Raw genomic sequence first — 27,225 nt, forward strand, 5'->3', positions numbered from 1 at the left:
GTATTGCATTCCATTTTGGGCTCCTCAGTACAAGGAAGACATTGACAAGCTGGAGCAAGTTCAGGGGAGGGCATCAAAAAGGTGATGGGCTGGAGCATTTGCCCTGTGAGAAGAAGCTGTGGGACCAAGGCTGGTTCAGCCTGGAGCCGAGGCAGCTTTGGAGACACCTAACGGCAGCCCCCGGTACCTATGGGAGGTATATAGAGCCAGGCTCTTCACAGCAGTGCATGGTGGGAGACAGAAACAGTGGTCATAAATGGAAGTGGGAAGCCCCAGCTAGATATAAAGAAAAAAATTTCACTCCAAGGATAACTGAGCACTGAAGCTTGTCTCCCAGAGAAGCTGAGGGATCACTGTCCTTGGAGACATCTTTTGATCTACACTGATTTTTTAATTCTGTGAAAGTTTAGTGCCAAACCTTTATTTTTGGTACCTGAATAAAAGTAGCCTAATATTCAGTTATGCTGCCCATTCAGACTTTTCCTGGGACTATATAGTTCAGATTTTTCATAGTGTCTAATGCATTGACAGAAATTCTGATGCCTCCCCTCTGAGGTTTTACCGGTGCCTTCACACAGCAGGATGAGGGAACTGTAATCTGTAATACAAGTCCTGAGCTTGTTTTGTTGGGTTTTCTCCCTCTTCTAACAAGACTGCTAACTTTTGTGTATGCCTTCACTTCTCTTTCAAAGCTACATAATACAGAAAGGCTCAGTCAAAATAGAAGGTGACTCAGTGTTGATTTTACCACACCTAGTTTTGCTTAAAGCTACTCTGCTTACTACACTAAGCTTATTACCCTAAGCCAGACTTCACCTGGTCCCCACTGACTTCTGTGAGAACAGAGTTCTATCCCATATGCTAACTCTGAATGCCGTTTCAAATGTTCACTCTACGCTCAGACCCTGTGCTCAAACACTGCAGTAAGGACTTACCTGCTGTGGAGACAGGACATGGTCCCAGATGTTGAGCTGGCTGATGGAGCCCACAAAAGATTCAGCTGGGTTGAATCCTTCTCCTTTCTGATCTTGCTCTTGACCCAGTACAAGTGCACCACCACCTAAACGCAGAGAGAATTAGAACAGGAACAGGAAACAAAGCCTTACAGCAGGGATCCCCATAGGAAGATCAAAAACTAAGCAAAACAAAACTTTTGCTACCCTATGTTACTAAGATTTTGCAGTGCAGGAGACAAGCTACCTTCAAAAAATTCTCTCAGCAAACCTCTGGGAAGCCTTATGCTAGACTGAGGTTAAGGAGCATAACAATTTGGGAGTGACTCTCAAATACACATTAGTGCTGAACTCATGCTGAGCAGAGCAGAAACTTTACATAGCTGCTTCAGGAATGGTATTGGCTCTAAGAGACCACTTCTAGCTCAGTATTTGAAGCATATTACAGAGCAATGCAAAATGAAGTTTTGAGCAGGTGAGGCCTATTTTACATGCTAGTTTGCACTTCCTGCTTTAAAAAAAAGCTTAGAAAGCCAGATAGAACAAATATGATTCCAAACCCTCAGAAGCACATTGGTGATTAGACAATCAACGTTCTGACATGCCATAAACATTAAATTTCTTCTCCTCGATCAGTGGCACAGATGATGTAGACATGCATTTTGTATGTCACAGGGTGTCTAGACAAGGGCAAAAAGTAATGGAGACTGCACACTTCCTTAGGTCTTGTCTCTGGAGATAACTCCAATGTAATCAGGAAAGACAGGGGCAAGCATAAGATACACAGACTAAATCGCTTCACTATTTTTTTTTTTAATACAGATAGTTTTTTGAAACTCTGTGTAAATTCCGAGGGTGGCAGTATGAAAACACTATCAAAATCAAATCTCTTTGCAGCAATCTAACATCAGGCCTTTCACAGCTTTTCAATGATGAAGGTATTCCTTTTTTATTATATTATAAATATAATATTATATAAATATAAATATTATATATTACTGGAAAGACTGCTGATCACAGGAAATAATGAAATAGCAAAACCCACATTGTTAGGAAAAAAATGCAAACATAAAACTTTAAAAAGATGTCAGAAAGTAACAGCAGAAGGCTAATTCAATCAACTCTGAGCACACATTTGTAAGGGAAATGCCAGTAAAACTTAAGTTTGTTGTGTGGGAAACCTATTCTCACAAAGCCATTCCAAAAATCAGCTCAGCACAGGATCCTTTGTGGACTAAACTCTGTCACCCCCAAAACAAGTTACCTACTACTTCACCCTAGAAATGTGCACTTTGTCTTCAGTGAGGCTGAGTGAGGGAACTGTTCTCATGAACAAGAATAGCAAACATGAGCCCTGCATAAACGTTGAAAATGTGAAAACTACTAAAAACACCAAAATAAACATTTCCTTGCAGGCACAGCAAATTCTGCAATAAAAACAGAACAAAGGCAATGGATCTGGTGTCATATAAATAAAGCATACCAGGGATTTTTGAGCCAACAGAGAGCCCGCTGCCTCCATCAGACAGTTTTCCATCGATGTACACTTTCCATGCCCCATCCGTGCATGTCCATGTGACTGCAATGTGGTGCCAGTTACCATCGTTCACTGAAGGACAGTCTGTGATCCTTTCTTTCCCATTTACATAAAGAACCCAGCTGCGTGGAAGGAAGATGAAGGCATACTCAGTTGCATGCAGCAACTTTAAAAGTGTGGCCTGTCCCATAAGACTCAAAGAAATGTTATTTGCCAAACGAGGTAACCGTGTCTACAGCATACAAGAAATCTCTCCTGAAAGATCATCATGCAAGATATCTCTCTCTCAGAGAACTTGGAAGTTACGGTTATCATATGCAAAGCATGGTGAAATAAGTAATGTGATTTTGTACCAAAACATGAAGACTCAAGTCCTGGCTGCATAGTGGATTCTTACACTTGCCCCTTGGGTCCATCCCTGCTTTTGGAGTCACATGACAAGTACTCCGAGTGCTGAGCTCCATTTTATCCAAACATTGTCTCAATGCATCATTTAAACATGATGTAAATGTAGTCCAGACAAAAATATCCTGCTTTCTAAACTTCACTGCTTTCTTGCTATTACTCTTCTATTTGGCAAAAAGTGAAGGAAACAAAGCAAGGAGAAAAACAAAACAAAGAGGCAACTCCAGCTACAGAGTTTGGATGCAGATTTTTCTACCCCAAAGTAGGCAAAGCTGATATTCAGACTTCTGGTCTATGCTTTCTTTATCAGTTCAAGACATCGGTAAGCTACAGAAAAGCAGAACTGTGATTTACCCATTGTAATCAGTCAGAAGAAATGCATTATCACTTCCATTCTCCACTGCATAAGAAATGGGAGTCCCATAGTTTGTGGTGTCAGTGGATTTCATCCAGAATGTACAGGTGATGTCACCAAGAGATGGGAAAACACCATCAAGCATGACGTATCCATAGATACCAGAGACTTCAAAATCAAGATTGAAACCAGAGGACTGTTCTGCAACAAAGACAAAGAGTTTTCAGAGCTACATTCCTGAAAACCAGAAAAAGAATCAAATGGAATCTAAGCAAATGCAATAAAATGGAATGCAACCCATCTACAAAAACTATTCACTTTAAATTGATGAGATAGAAAGAATGTATGGCAGTCCATCATCAGCAGCACACAGGGCTTTCCAGAGCTAGAAAACACACATGATCTGAAGAAAAATGACCAGAAAAGAAGCTGATATCTAACAAACCATGAACATCAACCTTGCTTTTCAGTCCTCTATCAATGAAATGACATACCCATCTGCCATCCAACAACCCAAAGAGGTGTGATCAGCTGGTTCCATTTTATTCACAAAAGACAAGATTACAAAAGAAAAAAAAAAAGAATTTTTTTCTGCTCTGGACTCACTGTAATACACTGCACTGGTATGGAACACCACTTCTGTGCTGCTCTTCAATGCAGAGTAAGATGCTTTACAAGGATACCATATGTAAATGTACCAAGTGGAGCTCTCCTGAAAGCTGGGTGTTATTAAACTCAGACATAGGTACGTCTAAATGACCTGTATGTCCTCTACTGTCTCTGTAAAATCAACACGGGTTCTTCAGCTGCTGTTTAAAGATTCATCAGCTACTAACATAACACTTTATGATTTCCATGGAGTGGCTAAAAGACAAATGGATTTGAGCCTCGTGGTTCTGTGGTCTAACTTCAGCATCATCCAGGAAGTTGCACTAGGTGTGACCCATTTTGCCCGACCACAGGAACTTGATGCCCTTTAGGACTTCTAAAGCTGAGGCTACCACATACTAATCTCTAACCCTATGATGCAAAGCCCTACATGAAATACAAGATGCCTTGTAAGAAACAGCTAATTAACTCAGATACACAGAGCAAATACAAATTAAACTTGATAGACCTACTAGGTATTAAAAAGATGTAAGTGCGCCTTAGAAAAGAGAAATGAACGTAAATATGACATAGCACGCATGCTGTTACTTGTCTGCAGTTACGCTTATTAACACTGCAGTCACACAAGCTCCACTCAGCCTCTGAGTCCCACCACCCTAGCTGCTTTCTGGGGAAGCTGTAGGAAATCAGCCCAGTCAGTGCAAATCTTGCCCAGAGACTTAGTCAAGCCACCTTTTTCTGACACTTGGTCCTGTGTACCTGTTTCACACCTGCTGCCTGTAAAGCCAGGGGGACATTTACAAACGTACGAGTTCAAGGCATCCACACAGGTGGCTTGGTTTAAGCAGGGACTGGAGTCACAGTCATTGATGTTCACTTCACAGTTTAGTCCTGTGTACCCTGTCACACATAGACACCTACGGAAGAAAAGAGAAGCACATTTCAAAAGTGGCTGCTGCCACAAAAAAGAATCCTGGCCATGAGGCCAGGCCCGCCAATGGGAATGGCATATAGTGGGGAGGACGGGGGGGGGAATCAACAGAAGAGATACTACAGAATTAATGGAGTTTTGTTTTCGTTGTTCCTTTAAGTATGCTTGTATTCTATTAGCTGTATATTTCTTCTTGATAAGGACAATTCAATATTTAAACACAGTGTCTGCATTTCTTCAGATGAAATTGGGAGAGGCAATCATTGCATTCCTGTAAGTGAAGCATGTCTTCTAGAGTTCACAGAATTATAGACGAGAGGTACTCGACTTTTTAGGCATATATGCTTACACTGAGGGAAAACTAAGGCAGTAGAAAAGCACTAAAACCTCTGGTAGTTGGAAAACTGAGGCCTTTGAAAGGCACCAAAACTTCTGGGGCTTTGTGGAGGGAAAGAGTTATTAAACCCAGACAGCAACAGCTGATCCATCTCTCTATCTCTACAGTGATCTAGGATACGACACTGCTATTGGTATTTGTAACTGCTGATCTGAGTTCAGATACCCTAAGGCATAGAAAGAAATATCTGGAAGATCCCATTGGTGTTTGTATTTTAATCTCTGTATTCTCAGTATGTACAGCTATCCCTGTCTTGCAGGCTATATTATCAGGTACATAACTGATCATCACCTATTCTTCTAGTGGAAAGCAAGACAAGCCCTTGAAGCTTGGGAAAGTGGATTTCTTTTGGAAGATCAATATTAAAACCATGCAGTCCTACCACGTTTACACTTCAAACTGCATATTTTCTTTGCTGTCTACCTTGGAATTTTTTAAGAGTGAGGACACTAGGATTTATTTTCTTGCCTTCTAAAATCTCCTTCAGTGTGCAGAGGGGACCATTTATGTTGGATCAGGCTGCCAAATGCCTTGCTGAAATCTAAGAAAGCTGAAGCGCCACAACATACTGACTTTCCATGCTGTATTACATCAATCATCTGTTTTTCACCTGAAGCTGTTGATACCATCTCTGCACGTAGCTCCATTCCTACAGGGTCTGCTGAGACACTCATCGATGTTTCTTTCACACAAGACACCAGTAAAACCTGGGAGGCACTTGCAGGAGAAACTGCCAACTCGATCTTCGCAAATAGCCCTATTAAGACACGGGTTTGAAAGGCATTCATTGACCTCCGTTTCACAGTGAGCACCTGAGAAAAAAAAACAAAGTCACAGCTCTGCTTTGAACTAACCTAAGAAAGAAGATTACTAACCCATCTCTGTTTTTTTAAGGACTGTTGCCGATCTTCTGGGAAACGTCAAACAGCAGGGTAGCCATGCAAGTCTGGGATTTACTCCATTAACTGAGGTTAAGTGGTCGTAGAAGAATTACAGAAACCATCTTTGCAGTTGTAGAAATTAACACTTAGCAAACTGTGCAGAATTTAAACGGATATTGCCCATTATGTGAGTAATTTGGGCTGAATCAGGAAATCACCTGAGAAACTATTCTAAGCAACTAATGAAAAGCTGCTACAAAAGACATTTAGCTGGAACCTTAACTCTAAGGAGAAACATGAAAGCCAGAAACACTTGATCCTGGGATTTCTGCTGTGAAAGAGGGTCTATGTTACTAGCACTGAAGAATGAAGAAAGAAGAAACTGCGTGTGATTTTATAGTAGGGCTCTTTGGCAACACGATAATCAACATGTCTATGGTATGTCTAGCTGTTACAGAAATCTATGAAAGCAGCAGAAAGCTGAGTATGGGAATGGGGAGTTAGAATCATAGAATCATTAAGGTTGGAAAAGACCTCTAAGATCATCGAGTCCAACCGTCAACCCAACACCACTATGCCCACTAAACCATGTCCCATGTTTTAATATAGACCATCTTGTCTAGTGTTATAATATTTTTCTTTTTTAAATAAAATTAAAAATAACAATTTGCACCCATGTGAATGTCCTTATTCTTTCCTCAACATCACACAGTGAGCTCATGGCAAAATTAGGAATAGAAGACCGATCACTTAGTAAATCCTTCTGAAGCCACACTTACACTACAGGGACTCTGAGAGATTACACTGACCTAGGGAATTTAGTACATCCATATCAACATATAATATATGTAATATATATAGCAATGAGATTTGGACAGGGTAGGAAGGGTAGGAAGACATCTTTTTTGGTCAGAAAGAGTGAAGGCTGACTTAAACAGAAAAAGGAGTACCTGCGAACCCTTTTGCACAAGTGCAGTAGTAACCGTTCTTGCCATCAACACAGTGGGCTCCATTCAAACACGGACTGGAGCTACATTCATTTACGTCCTCCTCACACAAGAGACCTTCAAACAGCAAGGGTTACAAGGCATGATCAAGACATTCAAGGTCTGCACGCTGCAGTGACTGAATGTGGAAGACAGAATAGCACCATGCTGCTGGCATAACAAAAGGCTACCGAGATCAGATGATAAAATTCCGTATTTGACTGCTCTACTGCAAACATCTACAGAGATCACCTGTGTTATTTAGATGCTGGGATGTGAAAGATGCAAAGTCCACGGTTTGTCTTTATAAAGTTTAAAAAATATCCAGCAAGTGTTGCTGTCGATAAATGTATAGCCATAAACATGAAAAATGAAGGAGACCATTTCCGGTAGAAAACACCAGGCCTTTTTTTTAATCACACAAAATTATCTCCTCAATAGTTTATTTCAATATTTAGAAATTAGATGCTGTTTTGGCGAAGTACTCAAGCATGTCAGTTTCCCCGCAGATTTCAATATCTTCAACATGCATGCACGTAAGAGTTAAAAAGACTGAGATAAAAGGTAAGAAAAAGCCCACTCACTTACTCATAGTGCTGCAGTAAAGCAACTGCATAAATGCTTTGTCTCGTCAGGCCGTATTCAGTCTCACAAGCATTTTCCCTGTGAGTATTTACTAATTCCCTAAACTTCATTCCTTTTTTTTTTCAGACCTGAAATGTCACAAAACAGAAGTATACATGCACAAACACGCACACAGACTGTCCTTGAATGCCCATCCTTTTATTTCAAAACCTATTCACATACAGTAGAACCTCACTCTAACCTGTAGATCAGATTGCTTTCCTGTTAATTCCACATCCCTGGAATTATACAGCCCTTGTGTTTTGTGTTATCTACTTGGCACAGAAACAATGCCTGTCTGAAGAAGAGCTACGAAGTGAAACAAATTACCTGAATAGCCTGGTTGACAATGGCAAACAAAGGTCCCAATGCCATCTTTACACATTCCATTGTTGTGACAAGGAGATGATTTACACTCATCAACTTCTGTTTCACATTTCAAGCCTAGAATGCAAAATAAAGGACTGAGAACAGGGAGACAAAATTTGAAATTGTTCAGCAACACAGAAGTCATGACTACTTAGTGTAGGAAAACATGACTGATTAATTGTGTACATTACCAGACATTCAGGTTTATTGCCTTCTCTTTAGATTGTGTTTTAACACAGACCTGAGACAAAATGCTATTAGAAAGGTATGATGCACGTTGGGCAACAGAGTGATCAATTCCAGATACTGGCACTTAATACCTATCACAAGTAACAGAGATCACTTCTTGATAATAGCTGAATAATAAGTCAAATGTTTGCTTTGAAGCAACTGGGAAGCTAACAGTGAAGAGGAGTACGGGCAGATCTGGTGGAATTAGCTGTGTAGAGTGCAAATTTCCAGATTTGCTAATCATAAATATTGCCAAGTGATAGGATTTTCAAATCTACTAACTCCACTAAAAGAAACCGCATTCAAAATCCTTTTCTGCCAAACACGATGTAATTCAGCAAGAACATGAGAAACTATTTCTTTTCTTGACACTTTTGTATGGTAAATCTGTGATGGATATTCCAATTAGTTAGGCTATACTCTTGCACTGAAATGTTTTGCGCCTTTATGCTTGCTCATGTTAAGTGCATGGAGACATGTTAGCTCCTCCACCTGCTTTTCAATTTTTTACCTGTATATCCAAGTGGGCATATGCAAATATATCCACTTCCCAACTGTTTGCATGTCCCATTGTTGCGGCATGGTTCCAGAAAACACTCATGAAAGACCTGCCAGAGGCAAGAATAATACAATTACAGGTAAAGGTGGAAACACAGGTGGAACAAAATATTCTCATTTTAAACTGCACACCCTATAGTCACTTTGGAAAGCTGGGGGGAAAAAAGTCACTGGCATTAATTTCTAGCTCTTCCTCTTTGTCTCCTCAGCACATCAACCATTCTTTTTTCTAGAGAAAAATACCAGGAATCTGAATTATTATTTTAAAATGACCTTTTACTTAGCAAAATGTGATCATCACAGTTGTTCCCTTAGAACTTTCTTCACAGGTGACATTTTATATTATGCTACCTTCTATATGAGAGTTCTCCACTTTGCCTCCTTTTGCACTGGCTAATCATTTCCTGCTACTGGTCATCAGATAAACGGGTGGGGAACTTCACTGTATGGCATTATTTTTGCTAACGTAGCAAACCTGAATTCAGCTGAGTAAATGTAAGCTAAAACCATAGGAGATCAGTTTGTCACCTGTCTATATGTTATATAATTGTTCAGGCAAATTTATCATCAGTGAATTTTGCTCCTATTTACACAATATCCTAACTTTAGATTCAAACAAAGCAGTCTTGTCAGAGTTACAGACTGGGGGGGAGATGGTGGGGGTAAGGGTGCATCTCCAGCAAACACTGTTACTGGAATAGTTTCTACCACATGAGGACTTGCTTGTATTTCAAAGGGGGTACTCACAGCAGAAGGGAGCTCTGCTTGCCTCCTCTCAAGTGTATCTATGTTGCAATAAGTAAAACAAAGATTTTATAACTGGGACTTAGATGCCCGGTAGCATTTTCTGGAATTCAGCATATGGAAGACATCAAATGACTGAGAATGGTCAATCTACTTTTTACAGATTGGCTGAACCGTCTCCATGGAGTTCACATTTCTTTTGTAAGCGTGATAAATATTTCATACATCAGGTGAAGGCTTCAAGTCCAGAATTTAAGATTGCCAATAGCTGATGCAGCCTCCTTTGTTCTGCCAAAGTGCTTCTATGATTACAAAGAGAGTTTGAGTGTTCCCCTCATGACCATCGCTCTCATCTCTTCAGGAAATATAGTCAGCATAACAATTACATTTATAAAGGCCTTAGTCATTTATTGCTGCATAAGGCACTCTTTCTTTCATTTGATAACATTGGAAAATACATCTTGTCCTTGCCTGACTGCTGACTTTGTACTGCTTGCTGATATTTTCTGGAGAGGCTGGTACCATCATTACACTTTCCTCAGCTGCTGAAAAAGTAGAGCCAAAACCTAAAGAGGAAAGATATGAAAATGCTGTTAATAATATTGTATGGCAAGGTCCCTATTCCATGAGGGCCTAATAGTTGCATGTTAGTAATGCATCTAAAGATATGTTGAAAAAAGTGAATTTGTGGGAATAAAAAGCAAACTTTACAGAAACCACATAGTATTTTATTTTTATTTTACACAAATATGTATTTGTAAGCACATACATTTCTAAAACACATATATGTGTGTATACATATAAAATATATTTTCTGCGTATTTATACACACCCACATACATCCATACACATATTTGTATATATACATATAACTCTCTCTATAGTGTATATATATAATATACACATGCAATGTGTGTGTGTATGTGTGTATATACACACTCTGTATATGTATACTGTTATTGAGCCTTGGTGTGTATCACACAGTCACTCCTTCCACATAACACAGAGGCAACACCAGTCGGCAAAACCAGTTGTCAACTTCACTGGTTGAAATGGAAGGTCTACATTTGTTAGGAGAGTAAGTGAGATGTTTTTTGTTAAGGCTACTGCTGGCCATCCTTCAGATGTTCCCTTTATTCACTTTTCTCCAGCAGAGATAATGTGGCTTACTTGAACAATCTGTGATGGATCTGGCACCAATGACAGTAGTTGTTCCATAAAAGGGACATGACAAGCAGTAGGACTTTCCAGGGTCTGGCTGATAGTAGTCTCTGGGACAGGGGTAGCAAGGCGTCAAACCTGTACGAGAGAACTCGCCTGCAAGACATGGTACTGCAAGAAGAAAAGGACATTTTTTTGAGTGATCACTTGCACCTCCACCCTACCTTCCCCCACCTCTTTTTGGTAATTTTCTCTCCTCCCCTCACAGTCCCTCCTCAGACTTAAAGGAATTCACAACTCTAGGAGATGCTTATTTAAATTATGCTGTTAAGTGGCATGTGGTTCTCAAAGGACTACGGAAATATCTGGGAAGTATTTCTATCTATTCCTTTTGCTGCTCTGGGGACAGCTTTCAAATTCAACTTCCTTTCCCTTTTATCTCTCACACCTGTTTTGTGGTTTTTTTTTCTTTTTTTTTTTTCCTTCAAGGAGGAGTAAGGATAAAAGACATCTTTTTTGTACCATTAATCCCTGTAGACTATTTCCCCTGGCAATCTTTCTGGCAAGGCTTCCCAAAGACAGTTTCTTGAAAAAAGTTATTGAACAAACTGTGTTAAAATGCAGTATTTTTTTACAGAAGATGTGGAAGCTGTTCTGGAGAGAATAGTGACAAACATCCTGTCATTCCCTTTCTCTTCTGTAAGGAAAAAGGTTTTATTTTCATGTAGGTACCCATCACATATTTCGTTTTATTCATCTTTAGATAAGAATCCATCTTGGAAATCAGAAGAAGGGCATTTGAAATAATCAGGGTACCAGGAAATGACGTATCATTTTGCTCGGAAATGCTACTTTGTCCACACTTAACCAGAAATGGAATTCAATCTCAGGTGGATGAATTGGATTACATTAGCTGATGTTTAAACATAATTTAGAAATTTTTAGAGTTTAATTTAAAAAATTTCATAGGCCCTTTTGTTACAAACCTCCACAAGCTGAGACATCCACTGCACCTCTTTTTACTGTTGATGTATTTTCCGGGCAGGAGATGCAATTCCTGGATCCAAATGCTGGCTGATACGTGCCAAGTGGACATGTTTCACAGGTCTCAAGACCATTAGGTGAATACATTCCCTGCTTGCACTGAGCTATAAGGCAGAAGAATTTATAAAGATTAAGCAATGACCAACAGGAAACATGGCTCCTAACCTCTGAAAATAATGCTGAAAACACAATACGTTGTCGCAAGGACTTTTATTTCTAGAGTTTACTCTAGTCTGAAGTAGGGTACAAAGAGCAAAAGAAAAAAAAGAATTGTGGTAAGTTACTGATAGTGCATTTGTGAATTATTAACCAGTTAATTCTCTTCCAATCAGCTTCACAGATGATTTATTGCAACTCAGTTACTAATTTTTAATCAACAAAATTAATGATAAAACAATAAACAGGAAATAAAACGAGCAACTTCTTTTTCAGAACAAGTCACAAAGAGATAGGGGTGCTGAGGTGCTCAATGCCAGAGCACTGTAGTGTAGGATGCAGACATTTCATCTTTGGTCATGGTAGGATGGAGAGTGGCTGGCAAGGACAAGAATGGCATTATTTTAACTGTATTAGTCCCTGCAAAACAGGCTCACAATCTCACAGAAGGAAGACAGAAATTAAACAAAGCCTCAAAGGCCAGCTCTTCTTAAAACATCTGCCCAGACATCCTGCATGCCACAGCAGTGGTGAAAACCTGGAGTTTTCTCTTTACATATGCATCAAGGGGCAGTTAGGACTGCTCCTCATTTCACAGGTTAACCTCATTCCAATACTCCCACAATGGGGACCAAAAGGATACCACCAGGCATTCAGAAGTTGCTGTCTGAAGAAGACAAAGTTCTCACCTTTGCATTCAGAGATGCTCCTAGAGTGAAGATACTCAGTATAGCTACCAGATGGACAACTTTTGCATTCCAGCTGCCCTTCCTCATCTTGGTAGGATCCAGTCCAGCAGCTTTCACAGGTATGATGCTCCAGGGAGTAATAGGTACCCAAAGGGCAGTTGACTGTAACATTGGAAACATAAGGTTCCCCTCAGAATGCAAAACCATACATACTTGTCTTGCCTCTGGGGTTCCCATTTAGTCAAGCCCTGTTTATGTGAAATGTGATTCTGTTCTTCAGCAAATGGGGCATTTCTCTGAACACTGCAAAGGTCTCACTACACACAGGAAATTGAATCCAATTCCACATCACCCACAAGACTAATAGGCTTAAAAGACTGCATACCAAGCACTGTCTTCCTGTGTATCAGCAAGTGTGGATACGCCTGATTTCCCCATGGGAGTGGAATCCTGGGTACAAAAGCATCCTTTTTCCACAGGCCTTGGTTAGGAACATAAACATCCTATGGAAGTCAAACCGTGCAAAGCATTTTTGCAGTTTATTGTTCTGGGAGACCACAAGCACTGGACTGTGTCAAACCATAACCCTCTGCAAACATCCTCTAAAACCTTGCTTTTCAAAAGGATTCTAAATATATGTAAGGAGCAAGTCATCTGGCTTACCACACATTCTGCCCCTCAGCACAGAACCAGGCCTGCAGAAAAGAAAGGCCTTCTCGGACTCCAGTGAGTTGCTGTCAGCTACAATGAGTTCGGATGCAAACTGAAAAGAATACATGGGTTGCTTATTGAGAGTCCTATTCAGCCTGTTCGTGATCGTCTCCAGAGTTTTAAGGAGCCGTCGCTGGTTTTCCAGTTCCAATGTATCATTCCTTTCACCAGGCAGTGGCACGCTAGCTGGGATATAAACAGAAAACACAAAAAGCCCACAGATTTTACAGTCAGCACTTTCAGCATACTCTGGAGTATATCAAGAGTGCAACACTCAAGCTTGCCAGTGGAAAGTGGAAAGCAGGCCATGTGCACAATGCTCTCCATGAACATGAGGCTGTGATCTTTCCCCCAAGCAGAAAGTCTGTGATGAAATGGGACTATGAATGTCTCCAGAAAACTGTCATCTGCATCTCCAGCAGGCTTTGTAAACTGAAGGCGAAGTTTTACTGAATGTATTAGAAACATGTTTTTTAAAAAGAAGGAATAGGAGAAGGACGATATTTTGACTTCTCTCACCCGTGATGTTAAATATTAACTTGATTTTGTGGTCGGTCATTGGAACATTCAGCTTATGCCTTTTGACTCGAGCAGGTGCTGCCTTTACAGAGGCAGAGAGATGCTTGGATAAGTCATCTTCTTGCGCTGCCTCAACAAAATCATCATAGGAATAATCTAGCTGGTTTGCTGCCCCCCAGCCAGCAGGTCCTGTGAGGCATTAAGAAAGAACAAAAAGAGAAGGAACATCATGTGGAAGATAAGTGCCTGTACTTATTTCTAAAATACATCCTCAATAGAACGGGGTCTGTTTGAAGCTCCAGATGACGCATGCTGGCTTTGCCTCCGCACAAGTGCCTATTGTACCAGCATTTTGACTAAAGAAAGAGGAAAAACCAGTCTCACTTCTAACTGGTATCCTAGAGATCCTGAATCTCGTGCAGTTAGCCAAAGCTTTATAGAAATACTGCTATAAAAGTTCCAGGTTGCAATTCTTTCTCTTCCCCTGTCTTGCATGGACCCTCACCTGCCAGCAACATCTTCTTAAACAATTCCATATTGGTCTCTCTTCCTCTTCCTGCTCGATTACAGACAGCACGGCCTACGCCACATGTCTCCACTGCATCTTCTCCTCACAACTCCTGAATAGTTCTACCATCGTCTGCCCTCTCAGGAAAGGGTGGTGGCATTACCTTATGTGTTTATTCCCCCCAGACAGGCATTTCCTGTTACACATAGTGAGTCAAATTCACCCCCTGTATAATGTCCTTCACCTATAACACACTTTCAGCCCGAAACAATTAAACATAACCTACCTTTCCATAATGACTAAATCTAGAGGTGCATGGTCTATTTCATTGATCTAGCTCTTTTTTTTAAAAAACATGAAGATAAAAAAACATTCTGCCAATTACCTGTTATCACTCACCTAGATTATGCTTAATTTACAGTGGAAACTAGGACAAGTTAACCTTCACAGCTTTGTGGTAAATACCACGTAAGTATTCCACAACTAATTTTCTAAACTGCTGACTCTTGTGACCTGAGGAGAGTTCTCCTCTCCTGCCTCCCCAGTGTAAAATCATGAGAAGCTCCAGAAAAACACCAGCAAGGTTATTCTGATAAGGTTGACATGAACCAGAAGAGAATAGGACCCTATATCCCTTGCCCTCAACACCATATCCTCTCCAAGTGCCTTTACAAGTTAGCTCCAGCTGTCATCAATATTCATCCTTACCCTGATGACAACTGCAAACTGAACACCCAGCACCCCCATGTCCAATTACAAACAAATGTGCTCCCAAACTCAGTGAAGCATATCTAAAAGGTGAGAATAAACAGGAAGCTCTACCAAGTAACTCCACTATTAACCTCTAGGAGAGCCACAATCCTGGGACAGAATACGTATTCTGATGTTGATCTGCCATAATGCCTCCTGCTAAGATAGGTAATGTAAGTTATCTGTTTTTAGCCTTTCTGCTCTGAGCACCTCCATGGGACTCAGAAACGCCAAGGACAACAGCAGTACAACATGGACACTAACCTGTTGGAAAATGGACTGAAAATGACAACTTACCTGGCATAAAGCAAAGTGGGAACAATCACTAGGACTGTCACAGCTTTCACTCTGATATAGCTACAGGCATCCTGCAAAATCTGCCCTTGCATACATGAAGTCATTTCTCAGCTAATGGGCAAACTTAAGCTTGTATAGCTTTACACTGTGAGGGTTCTGTGCTGATCTGAACCACCATCAAGGATGCTCCTCATTTTCTTAACAATCTCTAGAACAATCTATTGTACTTCTTCAGTATTTTGGTTTGAAACTGTATGTTTTTAAAAAGTTGCTTTCCTCCAGGTTAACCACGCAGGTTTGTGTGTGTGTTCTTTTTTATCCCTCCCCATCATGAAGCACCTCAGTAAACTTTTCCTCTACCCTATATAGGAAGCAGTACCAAAACCAGGCAGCAAACAGTTCCATAATATTGTTATAAAACCTATTATGTAATTGCTTACTATCTTAAGAGCTCTAAATATATTTTTAAAAAATACCTCACACAACACATCGTATACTTCAGAACAAAAGGAATTATGCCGCATTAAACCTGGATGGCTAATCTATGCATTCAATAATTACCAATGGCAAATCCATTTTCGTAATCGTAATTATATTCCAAGCAATGTTTCTGTGTCTGATCTTCCAATCTGCAGTCAATATCATCAACATCATTACAGAATGATGGGACCTTCCAACATAAAGAAGAATAACATTAAAAAATAAAACCACATAGCCCCCTCCCCTGACTTATAAAAACTTCTAGTTACAATGTAAAGCACTGCCAGTGACACTAGATTTCCCTTTTCATGTCTCTTATAACCTGGCAAGGTCTGCTGAAAGAAGTATGTTTTACTAATACAGTTGGGAAATAAGAGGGCAACTTGTGGGCATACAACTCTTTGTTATAGAAGATCTTTTTTACAAGAGAAGATGTCCATTCAGTCAACCGCTCTTGCATGTGAAATCCCAAAATACAAAAATAAGTCCAGGCTTGTTTCTCCCTGCTGAAAATGACAGAAGAGCTCACATGTTTGAAAACATAGTTTTTTCAGCTATGTAACTTGTAATTCTGTCAGGTTTACAACAATGCTGTCACTTTATTTCTAGCTTTCAAACCTCATTTCTTCACATCCATCTCTCCCTACCCATGGAACGGACTCATGCATTCCACCAAGAGACCTCAGAGGACAGGGAAAAGCATCCAAGAAGGACAGAAACCACAGAACAGAAAACTTGACAGAAACCTTTCTGGTATTGTTGATTTCTTCTCTCCACAAAAGCAGTGGAGATTAGATAAGAACAGATGACTATGTGATTTTTGATAAAATCTGTATTTCTTGCTTTTTCCAGAAAGGTTTCAAACAAGTTGGGCTCTAGGTCGTGTTTTGGAATTGCTTTGCTTTTTCCATATCAATTTTCATTGGAAAGATGGTTTCTGCTGATTTCCCCCTTTTCAGATCTCTGCTAGAATTTCAAATTCTTGGGAATAAGAATAGGCATATTCAAAACAGCCTTTTTGACTGTTTTCCCGGATTGTTACATTTTGATATAATTGCTTGGGCAGGTCACTAAGCACTTTTTCCTTATTATCTTTTGCTTGCTGATAGTGACTGTCTAAGCACTGGAACCTGGTGGTAGCTGGCTCTTAAGGGAAAGGAACAGAAACAAAACCAGCCAAGATTTCTCTACTGGAAGAGAACAAACCTGAAGCAAGGCAAGAGAGTAAGATATTTAGGTCCAAGTGTCAGAGAGTGCCTGAAGTGTTATGTACGTTTTCAGCCATTTGATAAGGGCTACTGACATATATTCCAAAGTTGCAGGAATTTGTTCATTAGTTGTATGTGCTAATAATGCTTTTTAGTTAGTACAGAAGCTTTTAGCATATGGGTCTTGTCCTGCAAAAAAAATCCGTAAATGCCCAGTGTTCTCTTCTGGCGCAATGCTATCACACTAGGCCTGGGCATCCACTCCTGAGACCACAACTCAAAGTCCTGCTGCTTCTGCTTTGCAGCTGAGCACAGACTCGTGCTTAAGAGGAGAGATTGTGATACCGAAGTGGAAAGCAAGAGACACGGTGGAGAAAGAACATGTTACCCCTCCAAATTCAGTGCCATGCAGTTCTTAATGATAAGAGTGAGAACTCAGAAACTTAAGAAACCTGAGCAAATTATTTAAATCACTACTACTGGATTTAAGTGCCTGGACTTAGGCATCAAATGTGCAATTTATCTATTTGTATACATGTGTATTCATTTATATTATATGGATATATGTTTTACATATTCTATAAAATACATACATTTTATAATCAATCCATCTTTCAAAAAGACCACTGAGGTTAGGGGACAATTGACTGGGATTTTCAAAACTGCAGAGGTTCTCTTTGGAAGCCTACTGAAAATCTATGAGTGCCAGGTCCCCAAGCTACTTGGACACTGCTATAAATTCTGTCCCATATAACGCCACATTGAAGACTGAACTAAATTACATTAAAATGCCAGTGAAACATCTTTATTTTTAAAGGAAACTTGTAATCTTTTGGAAAAGCACAGATTTCATTTACGGGTTTCTGTATTTTCCTTGTATGAAATTAGTTAGCCGGGAAAACTAACAACAAGGTACATTTTTAAAAAAGTATGTAAGAGGAAGGAGTATTTACTAACCTACCATTTTACCAAGCGCACTCTGGAATGCATCAGTAAAGCTATTTAGAAGACTGTTGTCATCACATCGTGTTGCTTTGTAGAGCATCTCAAAGGATTTGAACCCATGGTTTGCAAAACGATTTACTGAAAAATGTTGGAGGAGTAAATTTTTACTAGTCAGTGCAAGAGTTCCAGAGGTAAAAGCAAGATCATTCAGGCTAAAACTGGAATACACTAAGCTAAGATGCATTGTCTTTAAATCAGCAACCTAAATTCCCAGTGTTATATACATGAAAATGGATCACTCATAACTCAGCCAATGCAGCTGAATATGACCCTTTGGCAGGCATCAAATTTATTGGGAAAGCTAACAGACATTAAGAAAAGGTCTGTCATTTATCTATTTCAGCATTTTCTTAATGGAAGAAACCTGTGAGCTGTCAACTAAAGTCCATACTTACTTTTTACTCAGAGAGAAGCAATAAATGTTAGAAGTCCTATTACTAATGCTGCTACGCTAAATATGAAAAACTCTCATACAGAATTCAAGCAAATCAAAGTTCCTACGTGTCCAAGTTACAAATTTTGAATTGATAGCTAGCTCTGAAACATAACTCTCATTTGCTCACAGCTGAAACACTGATCTCATTTGCTGAAACCAAGAAATCCACTCTGATGGAAGTGGATGCAACATGGTGCTGAGAATGGCTTCATATGTAGCTCTAATACATTCGTTATTAAAATGTCAGCAAAACTCGGAAATTCCACAGCTGAAGTTTTGCATGTGTCCATCTCAAAGAAAATACATAAACACTTCTGATTTGGTGATAACTAGATATGTAAGTACAGCATGCACTGTGCATTTGGATCAGTAAGTTGCAAATACTGTCGAAATTCCTATTGAAAAGACAGTTAGTGTTTGTAAACGAACTGTTTCAAATATCAATTCAAAATAATGACAGAACTTGTCTATTTTGCCATCTTTGCTATTTTCTGATTCCCAGGATACAAATTCACTGCTATTTTTGTGTTTTAGACAGCTTCTGATGTAACACATTTAGGGACTTCCAGCCATTCTTTCACAATATTTAACAATTTGGAGGCAGAGGACAGAAATGATTTGTTATCATTAAATAGAAGTTATAATTTCTAAAATATTTTCATTTACTTCCTCATTAAACATAGTGTTTGATGAGTTGCAGATTCATTTTGGTAACAATAAGACTTACAAGAGCAGCCAGGCCACTCTGGAGAATAAGGCGGCTTCCAGACACCATCTTCATAGGCACAATAGTAGTTTTCACTTGATCCTTCTGAAAAGCTGTAACCCTCTGCACAGTGCAATGTGCAATTAACTCCTGCTTCATCCGATGTGCATGTAAAATCACCATTCACAGGCTCAAAGGAGATTTCACAGGGGGAACCTATGAAAAATACAATGATTTATACATTGATGAATGTGGTGAAGTAAGTAAGCACACAGGAAAACAGGACTGATAGGATTTCCAAAAGTACCTAATATCAACCTGATCTTGCTTCTACTGAAGTCTGTGGAAGTATTATTTGTTACTTCCATAAAGGCAGGATCAGGCTACTGCTAAATTATTCTCAAACTCTGCCATTGGCATTTGAAATCCAGAAACGTGAAGACTTAAAAAAACTTGTAATACGTATGAGAAATTTAAAAAACCTCAGAAATACAAGACCAAACGCTTCTGTACTTCTTTTGCAAAGGTGCATGCAAAGCACATACTTACTAAAATAATGCAAAACATTAATCTGAATTTTTACATGAACGTTCATACAATGCATTCTAGTAAACTATATTACATCTTGAATTCTGAAACTATAAACATTATCCATTCTGCACTATTGCAATAACACATGGACTTGTCAGAATCATCTTAGGAGGGACTGACTGTAAAACCTCAGTTATGATTTATTTTACAGGCCAATTGTGGAGGAGACTGGAAATGTCTGAAAACATTATGTCACAAACACTGAACCAGAAAAAGTCTGAAGCGGTGTAGAACTTGAAATAATGCCAATTCTAAGCACTTGCTTGTTCTTGCTAAGATTTACAGCAAATCAGAAATTAGCACATCCATTTGCACTTACCTTTTCTGAAAGCTCTAACCAAAATTCTGGTCTGCATGATTTTAAATTCTCTCTTCACTAACAGCCTTTTTTATACAGATGTCCAACTGAGACATAAACACTAGAGAGCAGAAATGAAGTAGAATTTTCATCCCTAATACTTTATCTGCCAAATTATTGTTTGGCCTTTAAAAAAGCAAGTGAACTGTGCGGAAAATGTGTCTATGCAATAAAACATAGATGCACCACGATATCTATAGGTACAGACAGCTTCTCAAATCTAAAGTGTGTTCTAGTATCTGCTACAGTATTTGTAGGTGATTACAGAAATATTTCCATAAAGTTGTCCTTTTTAACCACAGATTTGAAGTAAGACTTCAGTAACACCTATTAATTCATTTCACATGGTATCTGTCACTGAGGAAAAAAAATGGATCCATTACCATAAGTTTTACTACTTAACAAATCATAATTTCGGTGCTCTTACACCTAATTTTAATTTATAGGACCAAATTCACGCTCTGCTGCTTCAGTCTTAGAAAATTTATTCGTTGGTACTAATGAATATCCTGACTGCCTTCAAGTTACTCTGATATAAAATGGGAATAACTAAAAGGAAAAGTGAAGACTAAAGGAAAGTGGAGTAGCATTGCAACCTTTATCATATTCAGATAAAACAATGCCATACTCTCTTGACCATAAGATTAAGACAACAAACCTTTAATGACAATGTGGATCTCACATGTCCTGTTATTGCCAGAGGGATCCATGGCTGTGTATTGAACTGTTGTCTCTCCTTTGGGAAAGAGATCTCCAGGTGCATGACTCCTACTGACAGTCAGTGGAGCACCTAGAAGAATTAAAAGACAACCTAAAACATCAATAAGTAAAAGAGGGTTGCTTACACCCAACCTTGACAAATGGACAAGGAAATGGCAGCATGTCTTCCAAATTACGTGTTCTTAAAAGTAAATAAGTAAAAAAACCCTCAAAAAATCCTAAACTCCACGGGATCAAGGGTCAACAGGTTGGAGTTCCCTGGCCTTCTGCTGTTGCATCTTTTGGGGTGCATAATCTCACCTGAATTGTCTGAAAATTGTGGTTCTTCCCATGTCGCTGGATACTCATTCTCTACTGCTTGCATGGGTGGTGGAGATCTGCATCTGTCAATCACAGGAGGTTCTGCATCTGCAGAATTTGAAGGGATGGCATGACATTAGCTTACTGAACTCCTGCCACACTCCAATGAAATCTATAATCAGAAGTAGTCAGGTAAACAGCAGTTTTAAGTTCACATCAGAAGATACAACAAAGTTAGATGCACACTTGTAAACTGCTGCAACTGTTAGATGCTGAGGGCATGGACAAGACTAATTCTTCCGCTGAACTCATGGTTTCTGCATTCTGTTTGCTTTCTACAAAGCAAACCTCATTTAACAGGATTGCTGAATAATGCAACTGTCTGACAGAAATACTTGAACAATGATTTGCATGAGCTATGTGCGGGAACCTTGGAAATTTTGTTGGAGTCTTTCAAGAAGAAAAAAAAAAGATATATATGATGAAGGCAATAAGTGACAACACAATAAAGCATTTAATCTACCAGTGCGAGGAGAAATCTTAACATTCAGAATGAACCACAGAACAAAACACAACTCAAACTGAACATCTGGGAGCAATGACTGCACACTACGCAAACTGTGACCCAAGACCAGCAAAGCATTTATGGAGATGATATTACTCCTGAGCTTATACCTGCATGCATAAAGGCCACAGTGACTCACAGTCTCTTTCTGCACAAAATTAAAAAGTTTCAACCATGACAGACTTTTCCCCAGTGATTTTTACCAGCACTTACCAATAACCTTGACACTGAATGTACAGCTTGCCTCATTGCCCGACTTATCAGCTGCTGTGTAAGTGATGGCAACTTCGCCAATTGGGAGAAGAAACGGCGGTATGAAAGCTGGGGTAACGTGAACTGAGACCTTTTATAGGAAAACACTTGTTATTTAAAAAACAAAGCTGGTTACTAATCACGACATTCATGTTTCAAGAAATGGCCACAAAATAGTATCCTTCAATGTCAAGCCTACTCATTCTTAATGCAAATAGCCTCTTCACATAATGAGGGCAGACTTCGCAACAGAGTGCTCTGCTCCCCTTCTCAACACTGCCTTCTTTATAGCAACAGGGATTTACTCAGTCAGGATTTAGACCCTGACCTGCTGCAGTTTACAGCACCGTGCATTAAAAAGACTCAAGACTGACTCTTGTTTGCCTCACTGCACCGAACACACACTACGCCAGCTCAGAACCTGCTTTGTCTGCAGTTCAGCTCTCCAGCTGCAAGGGCAGCAGACCTGGGAGATGAGTGAAGCAGAAAGTTGTGGGCTATATGTGCTTACATTATCCAGTTTTAATCTATGTATGTTTATGAGTCAGTAGGCCACAGATGCTTCAAAACATTCTGGCACGGCAAAGGAACCCTACATTTGGAGTAAATGACACTTACATGCTGTCTACGGCTCTTTCATATGGGTTAGAGCTGTCTTAAGGAACTTCTCTTGAAAAGAACTGGTTTCATGTGAACAAGTTAATCTGACAACTGTGGCTTTGACAAACCAGCTACAACTAAGAGCTAAGGCACTTGTTTTCTACAGTTCAATGAATGACCCTGTGTCAGCAGAGCTATAATATCTGACCATGGCTACGCTACAGCAAAAAATGCGTAAACTTAAACCTCTTTTACTGGGATAGCTCACAGTTTCCTGTGTTTGCAGCAAATTAAAAGCACACACAGAGTCACTGTTCCTCTGCTGACTCATGATAAAGCTTTCAGTTGCTGTAACTTCATGATGTCTGAGCCTGTAGGGAATGTTACTCTTCATGAAACAGTTCTGGAGCAAGTTTTCCTTGTAACTCCACTTCCAGACCCCTGATACCCATAGTAGCCAAAGGCCCACATCTGAACCTTGCATTGGATAGGAAAATTAGATTTTTCTTTCTCACCTAGGAAGCTGAAACAAGTTTTTACTTATTACAGTGTGTTCTTGTTAGCCTTTTAGATTAATGAACTGGTTTACTTCCTTCTGAGAAGAGTTTATTAAACTTCTTCACATTCTAAGAGCTCATTTTTAAAGCAGCTGTCTCCATCTTATAAACAAGGGCACATTCTTTCTTTTGACCACATAAATTAATCATATGAGATTTTATGCACTTAAATACCATGCAGAGTTTGTGACTGCATAACCCTGAACAAGATAGAAAATGCTGAATTCTCAAGATACAAACTTTTCAGCAAATTTTTCTTCTACTCCTGCTTGTCAGAAGAAAGAAATTCTAGTGCATCATAAAATTAATTTGAAATAGCTAGCTATAGAAAGACTGCCTCCTGTCAAATGTATAGATTTTAACTTGCCTCATCTCCAGAGTTATCCTCAGCTGTTGGTACCTGCCAGCTGATATTAGCAGAGTTATGATGTTCCAGAGTCTCAGTCTCAATATTTTCTGGACAGTGGATCCGAGGAGCTTCAATATCTGATCCAGAAAAAGACACTAGTTTTATATGTGGGATTATAGAAATAAAACCTCTATAATGGTTAGACTGCAACTTGTTATAACCATTGTTTTTTGTGCTGCCTGGAATATAAATGCACATATTTTTGCAAACTTTCTGTCTCTGCCCCTTTTTAATTCTTGCCTACAGGCTCATACATAAACAGTAAATTCTCCTGAGGAAGGGACTTTTTTTTGGCTGTATTTTTGTACATCACTGAGCACAATAAGACTCTGGTTTCTGCATGCAACCATAAACCAAGGAATAAATAAGACAGAATGAATTTGTTTCTCTTATTATTATATCATCCTTTCATTACACACGTATATCATTAAGAAGGAATGGCTTCTCTATCCTTTCACTGCCCACACACGACACATACAGATGAAAACACTTGTTTCTGATAATCAGTGACTTAAAAAAAAAGTATTTGTGACATGATATAGGTACTATGAACAAGACGGTAGTGACTCTCAAATTCCCTGGAGCATGGTGTAGAACTGACTTGAAAGAAACAATGGCAAGATTTCTGGCACCAACTGCTGGAAATGTTCCTTAATAAACTCCTGGGTATTACATAGGACAAATGAAGTCTTCTTGTCAGGTATGTGACAGTTTCAAAGCTGGATAGTTTCAAAGGGCTGGTGGTACGATATGGGTAACATCACCACAAACATTTAAGCCTCAGGTTTCTCTGACAAACTTAAAGTACTTCTTCATTTCCCTGGCACAGGGCCTCCCAAAACATTTGTGGTCAGGTTATTTTATTGCTGTAGTGTTGTTTGATAAATGGTCTCTAGACTCATGAGACAAGGACGCACTGAGCTCTGAACTCATCTATGCCCAGGAGGCTTTAAAACAACTCAGAATTAATACCACTTACATTTTTATTACTAAATAGTTCCAGTAAAGACATAACTCAGGCAATTAAATCTCTGTAATTAAGAGTGCAAAGCAATAAATACAAGTGATTTTGCCTTCCTCTGAACTCATTCTGATGAAAATTTTATTAGAAACGCACTCCTTCCAATAACTACCAGTTACGGTTCACACTCTCCTGACCATGGCCTTCAGGCTGGGGCAAATTCCATTTAAAAGTGAAATTCTGTAGAAAGACTAATAAATAAGTCAGAAAGAAAATGGCTATTTTGAACTGGCCAAATATGTTGGCAGCAAAATATAGAGAGACAATAACAAGAATGAAAGCAGTTGAAGTGCAACTGTTCATTTTTACTAGAGGATAATAACCTTCAGAGTTTCTGGATGCCTCTTATTTTTGGGTTTTATGCACTGGTAATATCTAAAGCTTGAACCCAAGCCATGCTGCTTTATCTTGATCCAAACACTTCAGCTTGTAGCCTTGTGCTGGGATCCCATCAAATATTAAAAACTGTGGTTTGGCACAGGTTTACACAAAAGATTCGGAAAAACAATGTGGTACATCACAGAGTGAGAAATAATATGTTTAAAGAGAGGGATAAAATCTTCCTGGCCATTACAGTGAAAAAAGTTCCCACCTCAGTTTCTGTAGTGACCTGGCATGATGATTGCCATAACTGTTTTCTGTACCGTTCTTTCACCCAGTGGCTGGCGAGGACCCCAGTTTGGGGTGGAAGCATTAGTTCTAGGAGCACAATAGTTCACGAAGAAGTGAATAGCACATTCCCAGACAAACTGCACTTTTGCTGGTATCCTCCTATAATCCAAAGCCAAACTCCTTCCAACTCTGTGCATGTGTGTAAGGGCATAAATAACCTAACATTTCTAGAAGAGGTGGGTAAACATGGCAGAAACATACTTAAATGCACGTAACCATCCTCTGCCCATCTTTATACTCCATGCACTTGTGTCAGCCAATTTTAGCCTTAACTCTTGTGCACTGTTGCTCGGAGCATGTCAACAGCCATAGACAGTTCAAAGAAAAATGAACCATCCCTCTGTAGTCTGTGTATCAGGCAGGGTTTACACAATGTTTACAGACTTGCTCCAACTTCAGGGCTTACATAAACCTGTGCTAAACTAGTAATGGTATTACTACCGTTGTTTTACTAGGAGGGTGGGTTCCATTTTGACTATCTTTAAGCTAAGAGCTTTCACTTCTAGTCCAAAATTTCTAATTTAGCTGGTCATCAGGCCTTTTAGCAGGCAGCTTTCCAACAACAGACTTATGAGATGGATCACTGGAGAGACAGTTGATGATGAGCCCTCTAAGATGGCACTCAAGCAACCTCTGAACTCCACATTTTTATTACAAACCACAAGTAAATCTGACAGCCGAGCTATAATGATACAACACTTCTTACAAACTGTTTAAGTCATGCTTTCCCCAGTTCAAACCTGCCCTCACTCAGTTATTGGCTTTGTGCTTCCCTTCAATCCTGCACACGTGTACACAGAAATGGTTTTGTGCTGGTCTCTACCTTTACACAGAGCCTCCTGGATGTTTGCACTCCATCTCCCAAATGAAATGCACCTTAGTTCTTCTCTAGCTCCAGACAAGATGAATCCTTGGGGACAGCTCAGCTGGCACACAGTCCCAGAAACGGCAGGCTCCAGCCCACATCTGGGAGGGAGAACTGTTACACCTGCTGGTTTCTGGAGGATGGGGCAACGCATTTCTGCAAGACACCAGTAGGACATGTCTTTTAACTGACATACACAAAGCATACATTCAAAATAATCTGCAGATAAAGTCATATGGCAACTCAGAAGGAACACAAAATACAGAAACTTTTTAAGAGTCTGCATGCACTATGAATGCATCAAAACAGTAAGACCTGCTGAAGCTTTGTACTCCAGTGCTGACTGAAGTAAAGAGCACTCAGGGCATCAGGTCTTCTATTTTCTTGCTCATGCTTTTCACTGAGGCAGAAACACAGTATTTTTCGTGTGGCTCCACTATATCTTACTCTCTCGCTGTTTTGGTGGTTTGTTTTTTTTTTCCTTTACAACTTCACCTTTCATGGTTGCTTTGTAGCTGCATTCCTTGCCTTCTACGGAAACCAGACCTTCATGGCAGGAAAGAGGTATGAGTCTTGTATCTGTTGCCTTCTACAGCTTTTACACTGTCTCTTGAAATAAGAATGAGAGAAGAAAAAGGACACCCTGCCATGAGCTTGCTGTAGGTTAGGGACATGGCATGTGATTTTGCCTACTGCATTCCAAACTGAATGAAATTGGTCTTGACAGTGTTCAAACCCAGATGCAAAGACTCCGGGTGACCATAAGTGGCAGCTGACCTTCTCTGTAAAGTCAGGAAGGGCTGAGGGTTGCTTAAAAGCTTAAAATGTTAGTTTTGAACTATTTTGTTTCTAGAATTCACTACAAATTCTGAAGACCATTTGCATCCATGGGTAAACTTCCAAGAACCACAATGTGCATAAACAGGTTCAATTGTCACAAAAGCTTTGTTTCATTTTTGAGCTGTTGTTTTTACCATGTGAGGCAAGGAATGCTATTTTTACTTCACACATGGAGACATTAACAAACAGGGCAAAAAGGGATATACCATGAATGCAGGTCATAGA

General features: G+C 39.6%; 1 protein-coding gene across 1 annotated transcript in view; it reads right to left on the bottom strand.

Annotated features, from left to right (window-relative positions):
• Window positions 1-27,225, bottom strand: part of SVEP1 (sushi, von Willebrand factor type A, EGF and pentraxin domain containing 1) — a 138,563-nt gene that overhangs the window by 51,195 nt on the left and 60,143 nt on the right. Inside the window, exons 7-28 of the mRNA XM_075137410.1 lie at window positions 26,119-26,316; window positions 23,561-23,679; window positions 21,998-22,127; window positions 21,220-21,327; window positions 20,858-20,989; window positions 19,272-19,466; window positions 18,065-18,186; window positions 15,977-16,085; window positions 13,861-14,049; window positions 13,294-13,527; window positions 12,631-12,792; window positions 11,728-11,889; window positions 10,751-10,912; window positions 10,052-10,146; window positions 8,790-8,886; window positions 8,009-8,122; window positions 7,019-7,132; window positions 5,798-5,999; window positions 4,619-4,776; window positions 3,250-3,451; window positions 2,437-2,612; window positions 936-1,060 (exon numbers count right to left, since the gene is read on the bottom strand). Coding sequence (XP_074993511.1) covers window positions 936-1,060; window positions 2,437-2,612; window positions 3,250-3,451; window positions 4,619-4,776; window positions 5,798-5,999; window positions 7,019-7,132; window positions 8,009-8,122; window positions 8,790-8,886; window positions 10,052-10,146; window positions 10,751-10,912; window positions 11,728-11,889; window positions 12,631-12,792; window positions 13,294-13,527; window positions 13,861-14,049; window positions 15,977-16,085; window positions 18,065-18,186; window positions 19,272-19,466; window positions 20,858-20,989; window positions 21,220-21,327; window positions 21,998-22,127; window positions 23,561-23,679; window positions 26,119-26,316 — 3,305 coding nt within the window. The remainder of the gene's footprint in view (window positions 1-935; window positions 1,061-2,436; window positions 2,613-3,249; window positions 3,452-4,618; window positions 4,777-5,797; window positions 6,000-7,018; window positions 7,133-8,008; window positions 8,123-8,789; window positions 8,887-10,051; window positions 10,147-10,750; window positions 10,913-11,727; window positions 11,890-12,630; window positions 12,793-13,293; window positions 13,528-13,860; window positions 14,050-15,976; window positions 16,086-18,064; window positions 18,187-19,271; window positions 19,467-20,857; window positions 20,990-21,219; window positions 21,328-21,997; window positions 22,128-23,560; window positions 23,680-26,118; window positions 26,317-27,225) is intronic.

The sequence above is a fragment of the Calonectris borealis genome, chromosome Z (genome assembly GCF_964195595.1).
Source record: "Calonectris borealis chromosome Z, bCalBor7.hap1.2, whole genome shotgun sequence".
Classification (NCBI taxonomy): domain Eukaryota; kingdom Metazoa; phylum Chordata; class Aves; order Procellariiformes; family Procellariidae; genus Calonectris; species Calonectris borealis.